The sequence below is a fragment of the Danio aesculapii genome, chromosome 16 (genome assembly GCF_903798145.1).
Source record: "Danio aesculapii chromosome 16, fDanAes4.1, whole genome shotgun sequence".
NCBI classification, from domain to species: domain Eukaryota; kingdom Metazoa; phylum Chordata; class Actinopteri; order Cypriniformes; family Danionidae; genus Danio; species Danio aesculapii.
Window position 1 is genome coordinate 14,789,937 of NC_079450.1, and position 20,833 is coordinate 14,810,769.

Sequence of the window (20,833 nt, forward strand, 5' to 3'; positions counted from 1 at the left end):
CAGCACAACAGCCCAGCAGCTGCCATTGATATGAATGGGAATGCTAGAGGATATCTTGCTCTATTATGCACTGTTATAGCACCCCTTTTGGAAGCCATCACATGCTCTTATTTGTCCTTGAAATATGACGTCATATCCGAGTATTATGGTCATTTATGATTGTTTGGTCTGGGTGACTCATAAGGAGGAATCCCATACACTCATTGTCGCACAATGCACGGAGCGACTCCACCGCTCTGCCCTTAAAGTTACTACGACCTTCAAAACACCTCCCTAAACGCACATCCTAATTGGTTTGTGAGTAATGAGTGATTATCTCTGCTGGAATCTGCGCACAATCAATTGTAGTTTAGTCTGCTGGGTTTCTGGAATCTGCGAGTAGGAAAAGCATCAGTGTGTTTGTCTTTCTTTCTCAAACCTGCTTTTTTCCCACAAAGCACAAGTTCATAGTGATGCAAGTTCCTGCGGTCATTGTATAACTACCACATATCTCTGTTTAGACATCTATACATCCTCTGGCTGTAGAAATGAGTCAACTGCACACTAAATTTATGCAGTCAGATGCTTCCCTTTTTACTAAACATAACATTACCTTTAGCTACGTCAGCTATGTCCTATTCTGTATTGGTTGTAGTAAAGTATTTATTATTGTTTTCAATGTGTGTTTAGAAAAATAGATATAAAATCTAGAAGAGTTAAGACTTTTAACTTCAGAAGAGTTCATACATTAATATTTGCTGGAATAACCCTGAATTTAAGTCACAATAACCCTGAATTTAAGTCACAATAACCCTGAATTTCAGTCACAATAAGTGAAAATAATTGTCATGTGAAATGCATTAAATTACTTTTGTATATTTTCATTTTACTTGGATCTTTTATGGTATAAAACAAGTTATTAATGTATAACCGTAAACATTTAATAAACATTTCACCTAAACGCATACCCAATAAATCCTGAGAAACTGAAAATTTAACTGGTTTCTTAATTAAGTTTAAATAGTTTTGACTTCAACTGTATATTCCGACAGTATTTCGTAAACATCTGCATTGAAACCCTTATTTATAAGGACTCTAATAGGGAATCTGTAGAGCTCACCGGCTGGTACGATGACCCTCTTCTCCTCTGTGGTGCTGCTGGGTGGTGTGGTTGTCTGTGGGCTGCCGCGGGGCTCTGGGTAAGGGGCCTGGTAAGACAACTGTCCTCCATCACTATTACTCATGTGTCGAGTCCTTTTAGTCACACTACAGTCCACTGGGGACTCACGGCTGCGGCAGAAAGTACAAAGAAGAGCTCAGTATAAATTTAGTTGTTTCTCCATACTCTAACAGTAATTAATATTCAGAAGTGGTTTGACACTTGCTGACTGGCACTGATTCACTTTATATATATATATATATATATATATATATATATATATATATATATATATATATATATATATAGTTTGGATAACTTCGACTAAACAGGTGCGATTCTCATCTCACATACCTGAAACGTTGTTTTAATAAATCTGCACATACCCGCACAGACGTTCATCCTCACAAAAACGAGTTTGTATAATCACCTAGAATTGTCTCATGTAACTGTTTTCCAAATATCAGGCAACTGTCTCCATGCTTAAGATAACATGTCAGCATGTGTTATTGTGTATTGTTTGTCATTCTGAGACATTGAGGGAAAAAAAGAGAAAGTGTTTTCCCTGCTGGCATAAACATTCATTATTGTTATTTAGATATCACACTAGTTTCCCAGGAAGACACTTTTAATTCTCTAGAACTCATGGAATGGAAACAGCACTTTATTTGCTAGTGTTTGATTCAATATCTTATTTTTAACAACTTGGAACCGCAGCTATTGTGTGAAAAGGAGCTGCTTAGACATTCGATTGAACTACTATTGTTTACACAGAAATAAGACAGCCAGAAAACAAAGCCTTCCCTTTTGAAATGCTTATGCATAATAAAAATATATGCTCTTTACAAAATATGTGCATTATATTATTCCAATTTCAGATGATTTTTACCCAAGAAGAAAGTTTTATTACTGCTCCAACCAACACCAGCTGCCTTGGTGTCTAATTCTGTTTGGTGTCTAATTCTGAATTTAATCAAACAGTATGCACAATTGCAGCTCAAATTTGAATCTCATAGCATACAAAATGAGACATTAGTTTTTACTTGAACACTAAAAGGTTTATTGTGTGGAAAAGAGCAGCTTGGACGTTCTATTAAACTACAGGTTTTTTTGGGGGGGGTTTATACACAGAAATTAGACAGCCAGAAAACAAAAAACCATCAATTTGAATGCTTAGGCATAATAAAATATATGCAGTATACTAAATAATTGCATTATATTTTTCAAATTTTAGGTGAAGTTCATCAGGTAAGAAAGTTTTATTACTGCTCCAACCAACACCAGCTTCTTCCAATGTAAGTTTGGTGACTAATTCTAACTTTAATCAAACAGTATGCACAATTGCTGCTGGAATTTGAATCTCATTGAGTACAATGCCATTCTGGCTCATTAGTTTTTACTTGAACTGCTAAAATGTCTTTTTTTTAATCTTGAAAGTTTATTTTTGTGCATAAATTTCACTACTTCATATGGGGTTTATTGTGTGGAAAAAGAGCAACTTGGACATTCTACTAAACTACTATTTTTTTTTTTTTTTACACAGAAACAAGACAGCCAGAAAACAAAAACAACTCTGTTTGAATGCTCATACATAATAAAATATATGCTTAATACAAAATAATTGCCTTATATTAAAATTTTAGGTGGAGTTTACCAGGGAAGAAAGTTTTATTACCGCTCCAACCAATTTATTACTCCTCCAACCAACACCAGCTTCTTCCAAATTAAGTTTAGTGACTAATTCTCAATTTACTCCAACAGTATGCACAATTGCTGCTGGAATTTGAATCTCATGGCGTACAATGACATGTTGAGACTTTAGTTTTTACTACTAAAATGCCTTTTTTTAATCTTGAAAGTTTATTTTTGTGCAAAAATATCACAACTTCGTATCCATTCTATTGTGTGGAAAAGAGCAGCTTGGACATTCTATTAAACTACTGTTTTTTTTACACAGAAATAAGACAGTCAGAAAACCAAAACCCTCTATTTGAATGCTTATGCATAATAAAATAAATGCTCTATACAAAGTAATTGTATTAAAATTTTAGGTTGAGTTTACCGGGAAAAAAAGTTCTTGTATTGCTCCAACCAACACCGGCTTCTTCCAATGTAAGTTTAATGGCTAATTCTGAATTTAATCAAAAAGTATTCACAAGTGCAGCTTGAAATTTAATCTCATGGCGTACAATGAAATTTTGAGACATTAGTTTTTACTTGAACTGCTAAAATGCCTTGTTTTTTTATTCTTGAAAGTTTGTTTTTGTGCATAAATTTCACAACTTTGTATCAGGTCTATTGTGTAGAAAAAGAGCAGCTTAGACATTCTAATAAACTACTTTTTTTGTTACATATAAATAAGAAAAAACCCTCTATTTGAATGCATATATAAAATAATTGCATTATGTTATTCAAATTACAGGTGAAGTTCACCAGGGGAGAAAGTTCTTTCACTGCTCCAACCAACACCAGCTTCTTCCGATGGAAGTTTGGTGGCTAGTTCTGAATTTAATCAATCAGTATTCACAGTTGCAGCTCAAATTTTATTCTTATGGAGTACAAAATTTTTACTTGAACTGCTTTTTTAATTCTTGAAATGTTATTTTTGTGCATAAGTTTCACCACTTCGTATCAGGTCTATTGTGTGGAAAAAAGCAGCTTGGACATTCTGCTAAACAGCTACTTTTTTGTTACACAGAAACAATAGTGGCATGTGGATTTGGAGTGATGAAGGTTAGTAAATGATGCCAACATATTAAAATATAAAGGTAGATTCAGATCAATGCATCAGTGTTTGTTGCCCCCACCTGGTCCCATTGATGTGTTCTGCTCTTTTGGCAGAGTTTTGTGCTGCCGATCCGCTCCAGTCCGGCTCAGTGGGTTCAACGCTCTCTTCTGAAGCCTGTCTGTAAACCACAGGCGAGCCGATCTCCGCCTTCATGTGCATGGCCTGGGGACCACTGAAGGGCGCCTCGAATATGGACTGGTCTTCACTCACCACCGATAGAGCTTCCTGTGACGTAGGCAACACACATACTGCTCATGGAAATGAAAAACACTTGATCTAGGCAACTAACAAATCATAAATAATAGTCAATCATTTGGTCAGTGATTCAAGAACACGGATGTGACTGGGTTCCGCTGCTATCGCTGTGCTGACCTTCTAATCAGTGACTGATTAATTGAATTTGGGAACAAATTTAAAGGGATAGTTCACTCGAATATGAACATCCTGTCATTTGCTCACCCTTTACATCTTTCTTTATTGAACACAAAAGAAGGTACAGTATATTAAAGAAAGCTGAAAACCTGTAACCATTGACTTCCATAGTAGGAAAAACAAATACTATAGAAGTCAGATTCACAACATTCTTCAAAATATCTTCTTTTGTGTTCAACAGGAGAAAGAAATCCATGAATGATGAGTACATTTTTTGTGTGTGTTAACTATCCCTTTAAAGTTTATCTGTATGAGAAAAAGTTCTGGAGTAATAAAAATTCCCCTATACAAGAAATATAGTACACTAAAATTACTTTGTTCAGGTACAGAACAACCATGAAACGTAAAAATAACTGTTTATCGGAAAAGTTCAGGGCGTTTTTTTATTATTTTGACTTCCAGGTAGATATGACTGGGCACGAGTCAAATTACTTATGAGTCAAGTTAGAAATTGCGACATGACATTTTTTCTTCCTGTGTTTAAAGTTAGTAGTCTGCTCTCTCGTATAGGTGTGTCCCTTCGAAACTTCAAAAAGAGGTTTTAAACATTCAAATGTATGTAAGTGTTTGTGTGTGAATAAATGTTTGTGTTATAGTTGAATTGAGGGAGCTTGTTTAGAGGGCTTTTGTATTGTCTTTAGAGCTGAAATACGTCAGCGCTGAGCTTTTTCGGTGGCTCACAGGAAATCTGGCCCCCATGTGCAGAGAAACCTTTTGGCATGGGGCATGAGATAGGAAACAGAGGAGTGGTAGAAATGTGGGTCATTTAAAGCTGAAAAACAAATTTGTTCTGAGTGCTTTGAGGTTGAGGGTCACCGAGCAGGGAGGAGGCAGCATTTTTGGAGCTTTTGCTTCACCTGACCTGCAGCTCTGCAAGAATCTGCTTCAGTGTTCAGATTGATTGAACTAGTTGTGCTGCCATTGTTTACCTATAAACATGCTTGAATGCACTGGCTTGAATTTTGCATGTTTAAAAATATTTCATACATGCACTATATTTACAGATATATTTGTAGATTCATAAAGAACCCTTAATGTCTCTAGAACCTTTCCATTGCTTTAAAGGATCTGCTTCCACAATATTTTATTTATGCAGTGATGGCTTTAGTCAGGGGTGCCCAAACTTTTTCTTATGAAGAGCCAAAAACCAAACTTTGAGGCTAGTGGGCCAAAGGTAAATATAGTTGCCATGGGTAATTTCCTAATTTATTTAATACAGTTTAAAAATAATGAGAAAACATTGCTTTATATTAACTAATACAGTGTAATTGTTTGTTTACATTTTATAAGGAACTTAATACAGTCAAAAAAGAACAAAAAACAATCTCATTTATAACGTTATGGAGTTACATTAGTTTTTGCCCTGATTTGCTCGCAGATGTCTTCTGCATAGTCCTCTATTTGTTGAGTGACAGTATTTACATTTTACAAACTCAGATTCATTTACATGTAATTAAATAAATAAATAAATGCAATAAAACAAACCAACAAAAAAGGTTACTTCAAATTAGAAATTTAATTTCTGTTGAATGGATTCGCCCCAACCCTCTTTATCATTCTCAGACGGGATGGTGCGCCACATTTTGGTTCTCCAAAACAACTTTCTGCCCTCAGTTATTGAAAACAAAATTGTTTTCTTTGTTTAAAGAACTATTAATGTTTGAAAAAATCTTTTCTATCATAAAGAACCTTTTGTCAATGGAAATGGTTCAAGGATGGAACCATAGATGTTTTTATATAAACTTTACTTCAAAAATATGAGTTATATTATATTTTTTACATTGATCTCATTAAAGGATCTCATCCTTTCGTGAGCTGTGATAGTTAGTTCTACTGCATCACAGCAAAATCCTTTGGAACATTTGTTTGTAAGAAAGTAGTGTGATAAACAAAAATTTTGATAATCATTTTTCCACAATTCAGAGTTAATAGAATAGAAAGAGATCAGGGCTGGGCGATTAAATGAAAAGTTATCAAAATTGACATTCAGAACCTATAATCCAGTTCAAAACCTATAATCCAGTTCAGAACCTATAATCCAAAGTTGGCCCATTGTAACCTTTGATTTTGCCCACCATCCCATCTGAGAATGATGAAGTAACCTTTTTTGTTTGTTTTATTTTAAAGCTACAAAAAAAAAACAAGCTGAAATTAAATGTTTTAGTTAAATGTAAATGAATATGAGCCTCGGCTGGGTCAGTTGGCATTTCTCTGTGGAATTTGCATGTTCTCCCCGTGTTTATGTGGGTTTCCTTCGGGTGCTCCGGTTTCCCCCACAAGTCCAAAGATATGTGGTATAGGTGAATTGGGTAAGCTAAATTGTCCGTAGTGTATGTGTGTGAGTGTGTATGGGTGTTTCCCAGTGATGGGTTGCAGTTGGAAGGGCATCCGCTGTGTAAAACATATGCTGGATAAGTTGGCAGTTCATTCCGCTGTGGCAACCCCTGATTAATAAAGGGACTAAGCCGAAAAGAAATTGATGATGAATTTGAGTTTGTAAAACATAAAAACTGTCACTCGACAAATAGAGGACTATGCAGAAGACATCGGCGAGCAAATCAAGGCAAAAACTAATGTAACTCCATAATGTTATAAATGAGTGTTTTTGTTCTGACTGTAATACGTTAATGTAAAAAATATTACACTGTATTAGTTAGTAAAAAGCAATGTTTTCTAGTTATTTTTAAACATTATTTAATAAATGAGTAAATAACCCAATACTACTTTATTTATCTTTGGCCCACGAGCCTCAATAAAGTTTGGCTTTTGGCCCTTCATAAGAAAAAGTTTGGGCACCCCTGCTATAATTGATCTGATTTTTCCAGGACACCTTTTTAATTACTTTCTACGTGTGACGTGATCCTGCTCTGTTAAAGGCTGTGGCTGATTTCTACTTCTGCAGCCACATCTGATCTCTGGTCAAGTAGGAAGACGGACTCAATCTTGAGCCTTACTTTGCACTACCTTGTAGTAAAACTTGTCAGTGAACTATGAGGGCAAAAACAAATAATTAAATAAATGAAATAAGCATTCATTAATTGTAATCAAATTACAATGTTTAATTAATTGAGATTTAGATTTTAGCCCAAATCGCCCAGCCCTAAAAGAGATGTAAAAGGCCATTTACAGAACCATGAATGCCTTTAAACTTGAATTCATAGTAAAAAGTGTTTTTTGTGGGATTTCTGCAAAACCTTTTGGAATGTTTATGTGTAATATAATATACGCAATGTACAAAATAATATTAATATGTACATTTTAGGGGAAGTTTACCAGAAAAGAAAGCTCTTTTACTGCTTCAACCAACACCAGCATCTTCCAACGTAAGTTTGGAGGCTGATTTTGAGTTTAATCAATCAGTATTCACTATTGTGATTCGTATTTGAATGAAATGGAGTTGAAAGAAATTGCAAGACGTTTGTTTTTAACTACTAAAATGGCATTTTTGAAATTTTACAAAAAAAGATTAAAAAGCCTTAAAGTTTCAGAATTGTTTGTAAAGTCATAAAAAGCCAGACTGATTTATTCCTGCTCTCACCGCTTAACAGCAGGCAGTTAACACTGATGTGCAAATGCATTTATGCCACCTACGAGCTGCATTAAACAGTGTGCGTAAAGACACCTAATAGCCACTTCAGGAGCGCTTCTGTGCTACATTTGCAATATAAGTCTTCCTTTTTTGCCTATTAGGCCCTCTACAAATAATATCACAAGTGTTGATTTGAATTAATTCAAATAAAGTCATGCTAAATGATGCAAAGATGGCACTGAAGCAAATCTGAATATGTGAGACTAAACAGTTATTAGTCTGGCTTACACTATTGCATCTTTGCACAGATTTTTGAGCAGGCTGTGTAAATATCTTTATTGAACTAGCTGTGAGTAACACACGCTATCAGGTACATTTATATAATGAGAAGAGAAGTGAAAGCAAGCTCAAAACAAGGCCAAGCTGAGAACTCAAACCATTTTAACTGCCTAGTCAAGCGTCAGTCAGTCTTATGTACACATGTACAAGAAACTGCAATCCAAAGCCTCATCTAAAAGCACATTAGATTGTAAACAGGAGAAATACAAATAGGTTTGGAACAAGTGAAGAGTGAGTAAATTAAATTGGGTTAATTATCCATTCAAGGTTTATCTGTATGCGGGGAAAAAGTTCTAGAGGAATAGAAAGTTTGGTAATACTTTATTTTGATGGCCCCTATTGCACATTTTGTTGACTAAAAGATGCATTTCAACTACATGCCAAATACTTCTCATTTGTTTATTAGTAGACTGTCTATAATCTATTGAGAATCAGCTGACATGTAGATGCAATGTAACTTAAGTTCAACAAACTGCATTAAAGGGACCATTAAAATAAAGTGATACCCAAAGTTTCCTTTAAAAGAAAGGAAAATGCTGCACTTGTAAACAGTAAGACACTATTTGAAATGTTTTCTGTCCCTTTAGGATTTCGATGGCTCTTGAGATCAAAAAAGGAAAAGTTTTACAAGATTTGTATGTGTTTCATAGCAAAACACAGAAGCAACGAATGTCAGTCATTTTGAGGAAAGCTGCCACAAAAATCAGTCATATTAGGACACAAAATATTTGTCAAAAATTACCCTGCTAAATCCTGAATGGGCTGACTTTTAAAAATGTATTCTGATAAATACACTGTAAAAAATGCAGGCTTCAACGCAATTCCTTCATGTTGTCCCAACACAAATTGACTAAGTTAACTTAATAGCTTTTACAAATATAAGTGGATTGAACATAAAACTATTAAGTTATCCAAAAAAACTTCAAGAACTGTGTTGTTTTATCTTATTTAACTGAATAAGCAGTTTGAACAAGCAGCAAAAATAATTCTTTGAGTGTAAACAAACAGCAGTAGACAAATGTAAAGAGTACTGAAAAATCACAGTCAAGTAAAAGTACCATTACTTGCCAAAAAATGTGCAAGTAGAGTAAAAGTATCTGTTGTAAATGTTACTCAAAGTGTGAGTAAAAAGTAGCCCTTTTAAAAGTACTTGAGTAGTGAGTATTACGCTGTGAACGGCTAAGCATGTGTGTAAACGTAACATTCTGCAGTGCATCTTTACAGAAAACATTCAGTCTAAACAGTGGCTCGGCCATTGCGTGTAAAGATTTCTTCATGGACACTTTTAATGCTTCCAAACGGTTTGCTGCATGTCTAAAGGTAGTTCAGTATGATTCGATTTACTTTCTATTCTATTCTATTTCTATTCACTTTGTTTGGACAACTATTACAGGACTGATTTTTCTATACCCCATAGACAGGAAAAATAAAGTTGTGACTGCAGGTTGAAGAGTCAAAGTACTGACACTGCACTAAAAATGTACTCAAGGGAAACTAACAGTGCACTACTTAGTATATTAGTTGAGTAAATTCCTGAGAAAAACTCCTCAATCACAGTAATTTGAGTATTTGTAAATTGTTACTTCACACTACTGCAAATGTTGTTGGATAATTGATGTATTCAGTTCATTTTGCAACATTAAAACAACACCAGCTCACTTCAACAGCCAGCTAAACTGTAGTTAGTATTTGATTCTGTAACTAAAATCATTTTGCACCTATCCTGCACCCTTTTAAACCGCATGCACAACATAGTACTGCTCTCCCTCTCTCTTTCTCTCTCAAACTGATAAACATAAACACACTCAATACCCTGACCACTAATGCCACAACTGACTTCCTGTTCGATGAGTTTCGAATCTCCCAGTCACTTAGAAACAATATATTAACAAACTTCAACTGCATGCAACGTGCAAACAGTCGAGCTCGGTAAGATCAAGTGCAACACACATCAAAAACCAACAGAGAGAGATGCACATGAACACGGTCAGGCTATTGCCTGTGATGCATGCAGTGTTTTCAAGCCACTTGCAACAGACCTCGATTTGGTCTTGTGAAAGAAATTCTCGTTTCGTCACAACAGAGTTTGTGGCGGAGCTACACTTCTACTGAGACTTGCTGTAAAACACGCTTTTAGGTTGTGGAGGTTTTGCACAAATTAATCATACAGAGAATCACCCTCAAATGGGTGGAGATCACTGCTAAGAGATTTACTAGATTGCTACTTGTAAACATGGCTTTTAGTGTCATTTTGAATGTGATGATGCTGATGCACACTTCAGCCTTTGGTGATGAAGGCTTATGAAAATGTCACTTTGCTTATGATCATAATGGGGTATTGTGATATTAGATTCTTCACTGATGTGAATGTATATTTTTAACCATCACATGCAAGACCTTTAGCATTATTCTTGTTGGTTAGTGTATGGTGTGTCTCATTTGTTGGGCTTACGTATCAGGGTGAAAATCACAGTGAATTGCGGAAGTCAGACATGCAAAAAAAAAAAAAAAGCCTGAGGTTATCTGTTTGACCCCATTTACTCTTAAATATGCACTTTATACAGTGTAGTCTTTTTTTATTATTGTTAAAATTATTATGATTTGTTCTGATCTAATGCATTCAGGTTCATTTTGATCTATAAGAAATGCATGTCAAATTTTATAGTTTTTAGCAAGGAAAAAACCTTTAAGGCTCTTAAAATGCACATTATTGTTTTGTTTTTAAAAGATTGAACTATTTTTAAACATTGTTACATGTTTTGCATGAGTAATTTTTGATCTCGATGTGTACAGACTATAATTAGATGGCAGAAATACTTAAAATGTGGAAAAAATAAAACTATTTATTTATTTGTTTATTTTTATTTGTTTTTTTATCACATAAATTTAGCCTTTTCAGCACATTTAGCACACTTTTTGGTGTTCAGTGTTGTGTAATTATAAATAGGTATGCCTATTGAAAATCTATTAATCTATTAAAAAGGAGGTACAGTATGACTATTTTAAACATTACTAGGGCTGCATGATATTAAAAAAATCTGACATTACGATATTTTATTTTGCTGTGATTTATATTGCGATATGACTACTACTTCGGCAGATGACTTGAATAACTTTATTTGGAGTAAAATCATTAACTTTCATTGGAATAATCTTGTAGAGGAGTGAATCAAGGAAATTGCAAGAATAAATAAGATGGCGCAAAGATAAAAGTGAAATAAGTAGTCAGATATTCAGGCGATACGATACGATATTATCATGATATTTTGCCCCCGATAATTTAAGATCACGATATCAGCGATGTATCACAAGAAAACCATCCACAATATACCACGATATTTGTAAATGAAGAGGGAAAAATGCATTAAAAGGTTAGATGTATTTTTTTTATAAACAGCACATATATTTCATAGAATTGCGACATGTTTGATCCGCCATTATAAGAAGCGACACATTATGCATATTGCTGTTTTGTCCTTGCCCTATTATTGAATAATCAAATGCAATGTAAAATGTAAACACTGTACATTCTTCATTGCTGATCAGCAATCATAATCCCGACTCCACATTGCAGAATGCTGCGATGTGACTATTGCGAATGCACACATTGCGATATCGATGCGGAAACAATATATGGTGCAGCACTAATTATCACACTTTTTTTATTCAGATGTGTACGGACTACAATTAGATGCCAGAATTACTTGTAAAAAATAATAGTATATTTAGCCTTTTCAGCATATTGAGCACACTTTTTGGGTTGTTCAGTGTTGTTACTTATAAATAAAAATAGCAATGTGCATTTTAATAGATTTTCAATTGGCGTACATATTTATAAGACATATATACCTCGTTTGAAATATTTTATCTATTTTGGATCCAGATATGTATGGATTATACCATTAGATGTCAGAAATACTTATTTATAAAGTGTTATAGTTGTCCAACTTGTATTAAAATATACAGCAAAAGCAAGGCCAAGGAAAATGTAGAAAAAAAATTAAAAAGCCTTTATTGGCATGGCTCTTTCTTAAAAGACCTTTGGTTTTAAGGAATAGCCATGTTAATAAAGGTTTTTAATATTTTGTCCAAATTTAGTACCTTGGACTTTTGCTGTTTATTCTGATGAATCCCTTACCCAAAGACCTCCGAAACATTAATATACACCTCATTTTAAACATTTTGTTATCTATTTTGGACTCTATGTATGGACTATGCCAGAAATACTTGTAAAATTATAAAATGTTATAGTTGTCTAACTTCTAACCGCAAAAGTCCAGGGCACTCAAAAATGTGGATAAAATAGTTAAAAAGCTTTTATTGACATAAAACCATAGGTGTTTTAAGGAATAGTCATGTCAATAAAGGCTTTTTAATGTTTTGTCCACATTTTTCGAATGCCTTGGACCTACTTTTGCTGTTTATTCTGATGAATCCCTTACCCAAAGAGCACCATTAATTAAGCCACCCCTGAGCACTTTTTGTTTTGATTTTGGATTGGTATTAAAATATATTTAGCCTTTTCAAAGCATTTAACACAATTTTGGGGTTCAGTGTTGTTGCTAATTAAATATCCATGTCTATTGAAAATCTATTAAAATGCACATTTTTTTTAAGACATCTACACCTCGTTTTAAACATTTTGTTATCTATTTTGGATTCAGATATGTATGGACTATGTCATTACATGTCAGAAATACTTGTAAAATTATAAAGTGTTATAGTTGTCCAACTTCTAACAGCAAAAGTAAATCCAGGGCACTCAAGAAATGTGCAAAAAAATGTTAAAAAGTCTTTATTGATTAAAAAACCAGAGGTGTTTTAAGGCATGTAAATAAAGACTTTTTAATATTTTTTCCACATTTTTCGAGTGCCTTGGACCTACTTTTGCTGTTTATTCTGATGAACCCCTTACCCAAACAGCACTCATAAATTAATTTAGCTACTCCTGAGCACTTTTTGTTTGATTTTGGATTAGTGTTAAAATATATTTCACCTTTTCACTGCATCTAACACACCTTTTGGAGTTTAGTGTTGTTGCTAAATAGGAATATGTAAGGCATAAATGATGTTTTTCAATGTCTTGAAAATGAAGGTTTATTGTAAATTAACAAAAATACAGTAAAATGAGTTAATGAAAAATAGGGTAGGGTTAGTTTTTATTTATTGATATTATTTTTTTTTTATAAAATCTAGCATGTTTATTATAAAAAATATATATTTTTAAAGACTTTTTAAATATAACTTTTTAGAATCATTTTTTATTTAATATACTTTTGTTTAATAACCCAGTCTGTTGCTTTTGTTTTCTTTAAGTGTGCAAGCAAAGACATAATTTCGGTCGTGAACGAAATAGAAAATGTTGGGGTTGTTTTTCGGTTTGTTTTATTTATTTTGCTGGTCCTATACCTTGTTTCGCTGCTCAAAAGATTTAAAAATCGACGCCGGTCAACCTTTTTAAATCTGTTTAGTTTTCATTTGTATTTTATTTTTGTGCACTTCAGTGTCTGAATATTCTGCAGTCACTGCATTCTACGAAACCAAATGCAGCTGAGATCTTTTTGACCACAGGCACTGTCACGACTGCGGGCATAATTCGTTTTATTTGTTTGCTTTTGTCGTTTTAATTACTCACGTAGGCTATATCTCATTAGAATATGAAGATATTAACTGTTCTTTAGTAGTTATAAAGGATGATCTTAGTCTACATCCCAAATCCTAAACCTAAACACAACTTCATTAATAAACAGCTAACTGGTAGTTTAATTAGCTAGTAGTGTTAGTTAATGGTTTAATACTGTGAAATGTGACCTAAAGTGTTAGCAAAATAAAATAAAATGGCTCACATCATTGTGTGTATTAAATTTATGGTCACACTTTACAAGACGATTTAATAGTTAATGTGTTTACTAACATGAACTAATAATGAACGAAATAATTGTACAGCATTTATTAATCATAGTTCAACATTTACTAATGCATTATTAAAATCCATATTCACACTTGTTAAGATTATGCACTAGTCTACCTAAAATTATAGTTAACTAATGAACCTTTTTTCATTAACTAACATCGACAAAGATTAATTAATAACGCAATGAATGCATTGTTCATTTTGTTTATTATAAACTAACAACCTTATTGTAAAGCGTTTCCAAACATATGTTTGTAAATCTATAACAACAACAGTGATAACACAAAATAATAAATATTTTAATATAAACACATGTATGAGCTGTATATTAGTTTTATTTATGTGATTAATATGTATAATTTAAATAAGGTTTAACGAATGAGGAATGCACAATAATTAAAATACGTTTCTGAATAATCGAGCGCCAAACTTTCACAGTTGTGTTAGTCATGTTGGGTTTGCGAGAGCGAAAGAAAGCAGAAGTTGACGTTAAGGCATGCTGATTTTGCAAAGATGCGCAGCTGCACTCTGAGCTGCAAAAACACTTTTGCGGTTTCACAAGTTTTAATCAGCAACATATCTTGCAAGTGGAGATGGGGGCGCTTCATATTATTAGTTTTTTTTTAGGACAACCTGCTTTAACCGCTCATGGACGCGCAGCACGTTCGATTTCTGCTCGAGTTTTTCCAGATAATTTAATTGAAATGTTGAACAATGCATTGGCATGGCACATCTATCGAATCAATTTTGTTTTGTCAGTCTTTTGTTGCCTTCTTTCGAGCTCAGAGTGCGGAAGTGTGTGCGGAAAGTCTGAGGTTTGAGACAGGAAGCCTGCTGAGCTCTGATAACGACACCTGACAAGCGCCCAGCACTTTGCTATAATTTATTCCTTAAAGAACTAAATCAGGCATGGAAGAGCTGCAAACACGCTACACAGGAATGCTTGCAATAGCCATTTGCTCTGCTTTGCAAAGAGGATGTAAAGAGATTGCGCAAAGCAGACATGTTGAATAAACAGTTGTGGCGAACAAAACTAATAACTTGAACGCGATTTATTTTATTACACTGTAAAAAAAATTATATGATCAATTAGTCCTGATAGCATATGTTTTTAGGTCATTGTAACTTATAAAATTAGGTTAGAACGGGATAAACTTATTTTATTATGTTACGCAAGCTGTTTTAAGTCAGTTTAACATAACATAAGTTCAATGGACTCATAAGCTTAATTTCATTTAGCTTAAACATTTAAGGCAACCAGGATGTTTTACAGTTCTCGCATAAACAAACAGAGATGTTAATTTTTAATATTTTAGATTTATTTCGTACACATTAAAAAGAGATATTTTCAGCAGTTGTTTCAGAAATGGGCCTTTGTCAATTTACAACGAAATTTAGCCGCTTTTTTAATTAAGAAAATACAATGATATAAATAATTAAAAATAATAATAATCAGAAATCAACATAGTATGCACATAAAACCGCATAATCACTGACATATTTTCAACTTCAACATGGCAGCAAATAAAGACTATAATGTTAGCATAGTTTGCGACTTTTAAATATTTGTTTGTTTATCGAGGAATCAACAATAACACGCAGCATTCACCAGGATAAAGTGTGTAAATCTTCACAACAAATAAGTAACTAACGAATAAAACGCGTAAACCAAAAAAATAAGTTGTTGCTTGTCACCATTTTCCTCCATGCTTTGTTCCAATCCAGATGAAATTAAATAAATTCAGCCATTGCAAGTTCACCACATTTAATACAGCTAATATATCTGTTCCACGTGTCCATTTTAACAAGTCTAAAGGACTCATCTTTAGTAAAATCACACGCAATTATATCCGTGATTATTTTTAAAGTATCCTCAGTATACCTTCTTGTTGGCGCCATAAAGCCACCTGCCTCGAGAGCGCCCCGCCATAATTGTGCCATATGTGAAATTCGGTATTTTGTTTTCCAGCTTGCATTTGCTTGCGCTTTCGTCTTTCTTGTGATTTGTAATTTTAAAAAAATAGGTAAGCTACGTGTACCTAAACGCCTCGAAAAGATCACTAAATATGCACACTAGTAACTGTTGCAAAACAATACAAAAAATTGAATAACAAATTAGTGCATACCCTCTCGCGCGCGCTCTGGACACCATTTCGTTTTTTATCTGACTCTAAATGTTGTAGCGGTTTCTTGTGTTATTAAAGAGCCGACATTCAACCACGAACGGGAAGGAAGAGGAAATTTTGTACAAGAAGGAAAGAGTGGGGACCTGCATCACCGCCTTGCCTCTCTCACCAGTAGTCGCTAACCGTGTGGGTGGTTGCGCACTCGCTACTCATTTTCAGAACAGACAATAAACCAGATCAAACGCCTACCTTAATAGTACAGTCCATTGCAGATTTCTGTGGAGTTCATGAAGAAAGTACTTTGTTAAACTTGAGCTATGTAAACCCAGGTACTTTGATAACCCGGCTGAAACGCATCGACTTGTGTGCACAGGCGCATTTAGTCATCAGCGCAAACCATACTATTTTCGCTTAGACCATAACCGGATGGCAACAGTTTTTTTCTTTCTGAGCTCTCCTTTCTAAAATTGGGAAGTGAAGTCACACAAAAGCATCTAGCTCTGTTCCTTATTGGTGAACTCTTATTGCACTAACTCCTCAGACTAGGCTATGTGTTTAATACTCTCTGACTGGAATTAGATTTTACAGATGCAACGTTTCTTTTTGTCCAACCTGAACAATATTGAATAATTTTACCACCTACCAGTGAACATATTGCGAACTTAGATATGCGGTTTTAAAGCTTATTGTGTTTATGAATAATTGTTTTACATGCCGCTTATGCCATTGCTCTTTTATAATAGTGTTTTCCAAGGTTTACTGACCAGGTAAGCACATAACAAGACCCTCAACAAGCTAATCTGTGAAATATTTGTTATTTATTCGTTTGTGAATAAATGTTATAACGTGCAATGTTTAAAAACGATACAGGAAATGGTCTCTTAACATTCTTAAACCGCAAACCAATGATATGAAACACCACATCAGTATAATAAATCGACAGCTGCATGAAACCTCCAAAATTCTCACTGTTGTAATGGATCTACTCTGTACAAAAACTATATGAGCAATTAGTCCTGACAGCATATGTTTTAGTTCATTGTAACTTATTAGACTAAGTTAATCATGTTCTAGCTTAATTTTTATAAGTTATGCAAGCTGTTTTGAGTCAGTTTAACATGGTATAAGTTTACATGGTATAAATCATAAAGTTAATTTGATTTAGCTTAATTTAAGTCAACCAGGATTTTTTACAGTGTAACTGTAAGTTCAATGGACTCAGGTTATTTTGATTCAGCTCATATTAATGCAACCATGTTTTTACGGTGTAGGTAACACTTTACAATATGGTTGTATTAGTTCATGTTAGTTTATATATGTACTGATTTGAACCAACAATGATCAATACATTTATTACAGTATTTATTCATTGTTTGTTACTGAAGTTCATTGATAGTTCATGTTAATTAATGTTAACCAAGACGAATTTGGATTTTAATAATGCATTAGTAAATGTTGATTATTAATAAATGCTGTGCAACTATTGATTATTAGGTACGTTACATTAACTAATGAAAATATAAGGTGTGACCAGCGTTACACATATAAATACATTTATATACATAGCCCAGCAAACAACTGTGTGTTTAATAGACGTCTAATAGACATCTAAGCGTAGACAGCTTGACCAAAACAAGGCTGAACTTGAGCTGTCAGTAAAATAGACGTCTAAAAATAGCCCAAAACTAGACTAGTCGTCAAATAGACAGATTAGACAGACTTTATATTGTGTCATTAATTTCTGTGTATTTGACGACTAGTCTATTTTTGGCTTATTCTTAGACGTCTATTAGATTTTTACTGACAGCCCAAATTTAGCCTTGTTTTAGCCAAGACGACTATGTAGTCGTCGATTAGACCTCTTTTAAAAAGCAAAAATGCTTGCTGGGAGATCTCAAGAAAGCAATTGTGAAAGAAAAGCTGATCACTGAAATATTGAGATCCTTAATTTAAACATCAGTTTAAACATCAAACAAACTAGGCCTATTTTAAAAGCGCTAATGGATGCCAAAATGCATAAACGTATTTTTATTTCTGTTTAAAACATCTTTCAGACGCGTTAAGTCTGTAGACAAGGGCGTGCGCGTGTGGAGGTGCCATGGGAATTTGACACTGATTGTATCCTCTTCAGTGAGCAGACTCCTTCAATCACGACTCAAGCCTCTCACAGTTTGGCAACTTACTTTTCCAGATGTATTTTTTCTGCGCGCCGGAGGAAAATGGCCTGAGGTGTTTGTTTATACAAGGCCCTTGGGTTGGTCTTATCTGTCCAAAGCACTCACGCCGTGATTTCAGGCCTCCTCGACTCGGAATTTTACAGGCCATTGTTCTCTTGAATGGCTTTTAAAGATACGAACGCCTAATTAAAGCCAAAGTTACTTGTTCTGATTGATCATGTTTCTAACTTCCAGTTACATTTTCTCATTTCTTACCTTCATTAGAATGTATTTAAATATGTCAGCGATATCAGACCCAAGCAAATGATCATTAATACGGCTAATCTAGTTTCGCCCATGTCTGATCACTTTTCTTTTTTTTTGTCGCAAACTATTAGGGAAAATGCTACTTTGGACATATGGCATGTTCAAACCTATTATTTATAATGTCACACATTTAATTTTAAGGCCTGACAACAAGCACGTCATTAAGCATAAAACGAAAACGTTGCTATTAATGTAATATTACTAAAAATGGAGTGCATTGTTAAAAAAAAACAACTGCCAGGAAGAACCAGTGATTTCAGTGATGCCATATTATAAACCCATTTAATCCCAAAAATCGTGTGTGTGTGTGTGTGCGTGTGTGTGTGCGCGCGCGCGCGTGTGTGTGTAAAGATGAATGTGAAGAACATTTTCATAATCTCTAGACTTTATAACGTTTTTTGACAATATAAAGAACCAAATTTCTGTATTTAAAAGTTTTCTTGGATGCAGGTTTTTTGTTTTTAGCTAATTGTAACTTATTAAAGTAAAAGTTAACCATCTTCTAACTTAATTTTATAAGTTACGCAAGTTGTTTTAAGTCAGTTTAATATAATGTAAGTCGAAATGACTCATAAGGTTAATTTGATTTAGCTTAATTTAAGGCAACCAGTATTTTTTACAGTGTAGAATCATCAATGCGAATGTATCTATAAACATAAATCGAGATTGTCATATCATCATTATATTAACAATAGTCGTATTTTGTTATTAGACTATTGTAACTTAATAAACCGCCACAGTAGACATAATTAACCTTTAGAAACTATAGACCATTTCAATGTGGCGATGTCATTGGCCCATGAACATTTCCTGCTTGTTGTCAAACTATTTCGTAACAAGAGGCAATTCATATTTAACATTGTAGATTTTGTTAAAACAGCTTTATCAATGTGTGGTCATTTTTGGATGATCTGAAGCTATAAAAATTAAAACAGGAAATAGGTTAGAACCATTGTTGTTGTTTACTTCCCTCAAAATGGTCTATAAGAAACTTTAAGTTTGAAAGACTTGTAGTAATAGACAAAATTAGATATTTGAAAAAAATCATAAGGTTCGTTTGATTCAAGTTGAATTAAGGCAACCAGGATTTTTTACAGTGTAAAATCATCGATGCGAATAAATCCTAAAAAATAAATCGAGAATGTCATATCATCATTATTTTAACAACAGTACTTCTGTAGGCCTATTATTGATATCGTTGTTATATGACTATAGTAACTTAATTAAACGCCATAGTAGACATATAATTAACGTTTAGAAACTATAAGAAATCTATAAGAAACGTTGAGTTTGAAACACTTAGGCCAATAGTAATAACAATAAATAAAAATATATCGTTTTTTCACTAATGAAACGAAACGTGTAGAGTTTGTCCTGTCTGATGCACATCAGTCATTTAAATTATATTTTTTATTTTTGAATCGTGTCTGTGAGTCAAAAAACACAGCTACAAAATAGTCTGTCATTTGCCCAGTCTAGTTTAGTTTCAATTTTGATCTGGCTTTTCATTATTTCTCATCACAAAAACGGGTTTAGATATAACCTAGCCTATGTTCTAAGGATTTGAAACACTTTAGCAATTTCATGGACTAGATTATGTATTTTTCTAGAATGATAATCAGGTTTTTGGCAAAAATATCCATCCTTACAGTTGTCCTATGACCACGTTCATTTTAATTACATTATTAGCAGTTTTTTGTCACAAAAATGAATATATTGTCCAATGTTGTTTTCAGACTTTCTTGTCACGATGACGAATTTTCCAACGAGCAACAAGAGAGAACCATCCTGATTTACCTATTCTGCAGTGAAAATTAAAAGGACTATGATTATTAATGCGTTAATATTAATATTAATGAGTTTCTGTAGGGTTAAAACATATACATAGTCTTGTGTTTAGAAAAGAAAATAGAGAACGTGGCTGTCAAATCTGTGCAGGGAAGTTTTTTTTTTACTCCCCTCACCTTTTCTGTGAATGAAAGGGTAACAAATCTGTGGTCGTGACTCCTGTCTGACGTCACGAGGAGTAAAAGGAGGGGAAGCGCAGTCACGACGCATTCCTTCAGAAGACGCGCGGACACGCC

At 33.9% G+C, this 20,833-nt stretch overlaps 1 protein-coding gene across 3 annotated transcripts in view; it reads right to left on the reverse strand.

Moving 5' to 3' along the window:
- The window catches only part of fli1rs (Fli-1 proto-oncogene, ETS transcription factor-related sequence), a 32,497-nt gene extending 15,820 nt beyond the window's left edge, over nucleotides 1-16,677 (reverse strand). For 2 of the 3 annotated variants that reach the window (XM_056475476.1, XM_056475475.1), the window contains exons 1-3: nucleotides 16,516-16,677; nucleotides 3,946-4,151; nucleotides 1,100-1,269 (exon numbers count right to left, since the gene is read on the reverse strand). In XM_056475476.1, coding sequence (XP_056331451.1) covers nucleotides 1,100-1,269; nucleotides 3,946-4,151; nucleotides 16,516-16,533 — 394 coding nt within the window. In that variant the 5' untranslated portion in view covers nucleotides 16,534-16,677. Of the gene's footprint in view, nucleotides 1-1,099; nucleotides 1,270-3,945; nucleotides 4,152-16,266; nucleotides 16,353-16,515 lie in introns of those variants that run through there. The other variant, XM_056475477.1, reaches the window with a different exon arrangement.
- Between the last annotated feature and the right edge of the window lie 4,156 nt (nucleotides 16,678-20,833).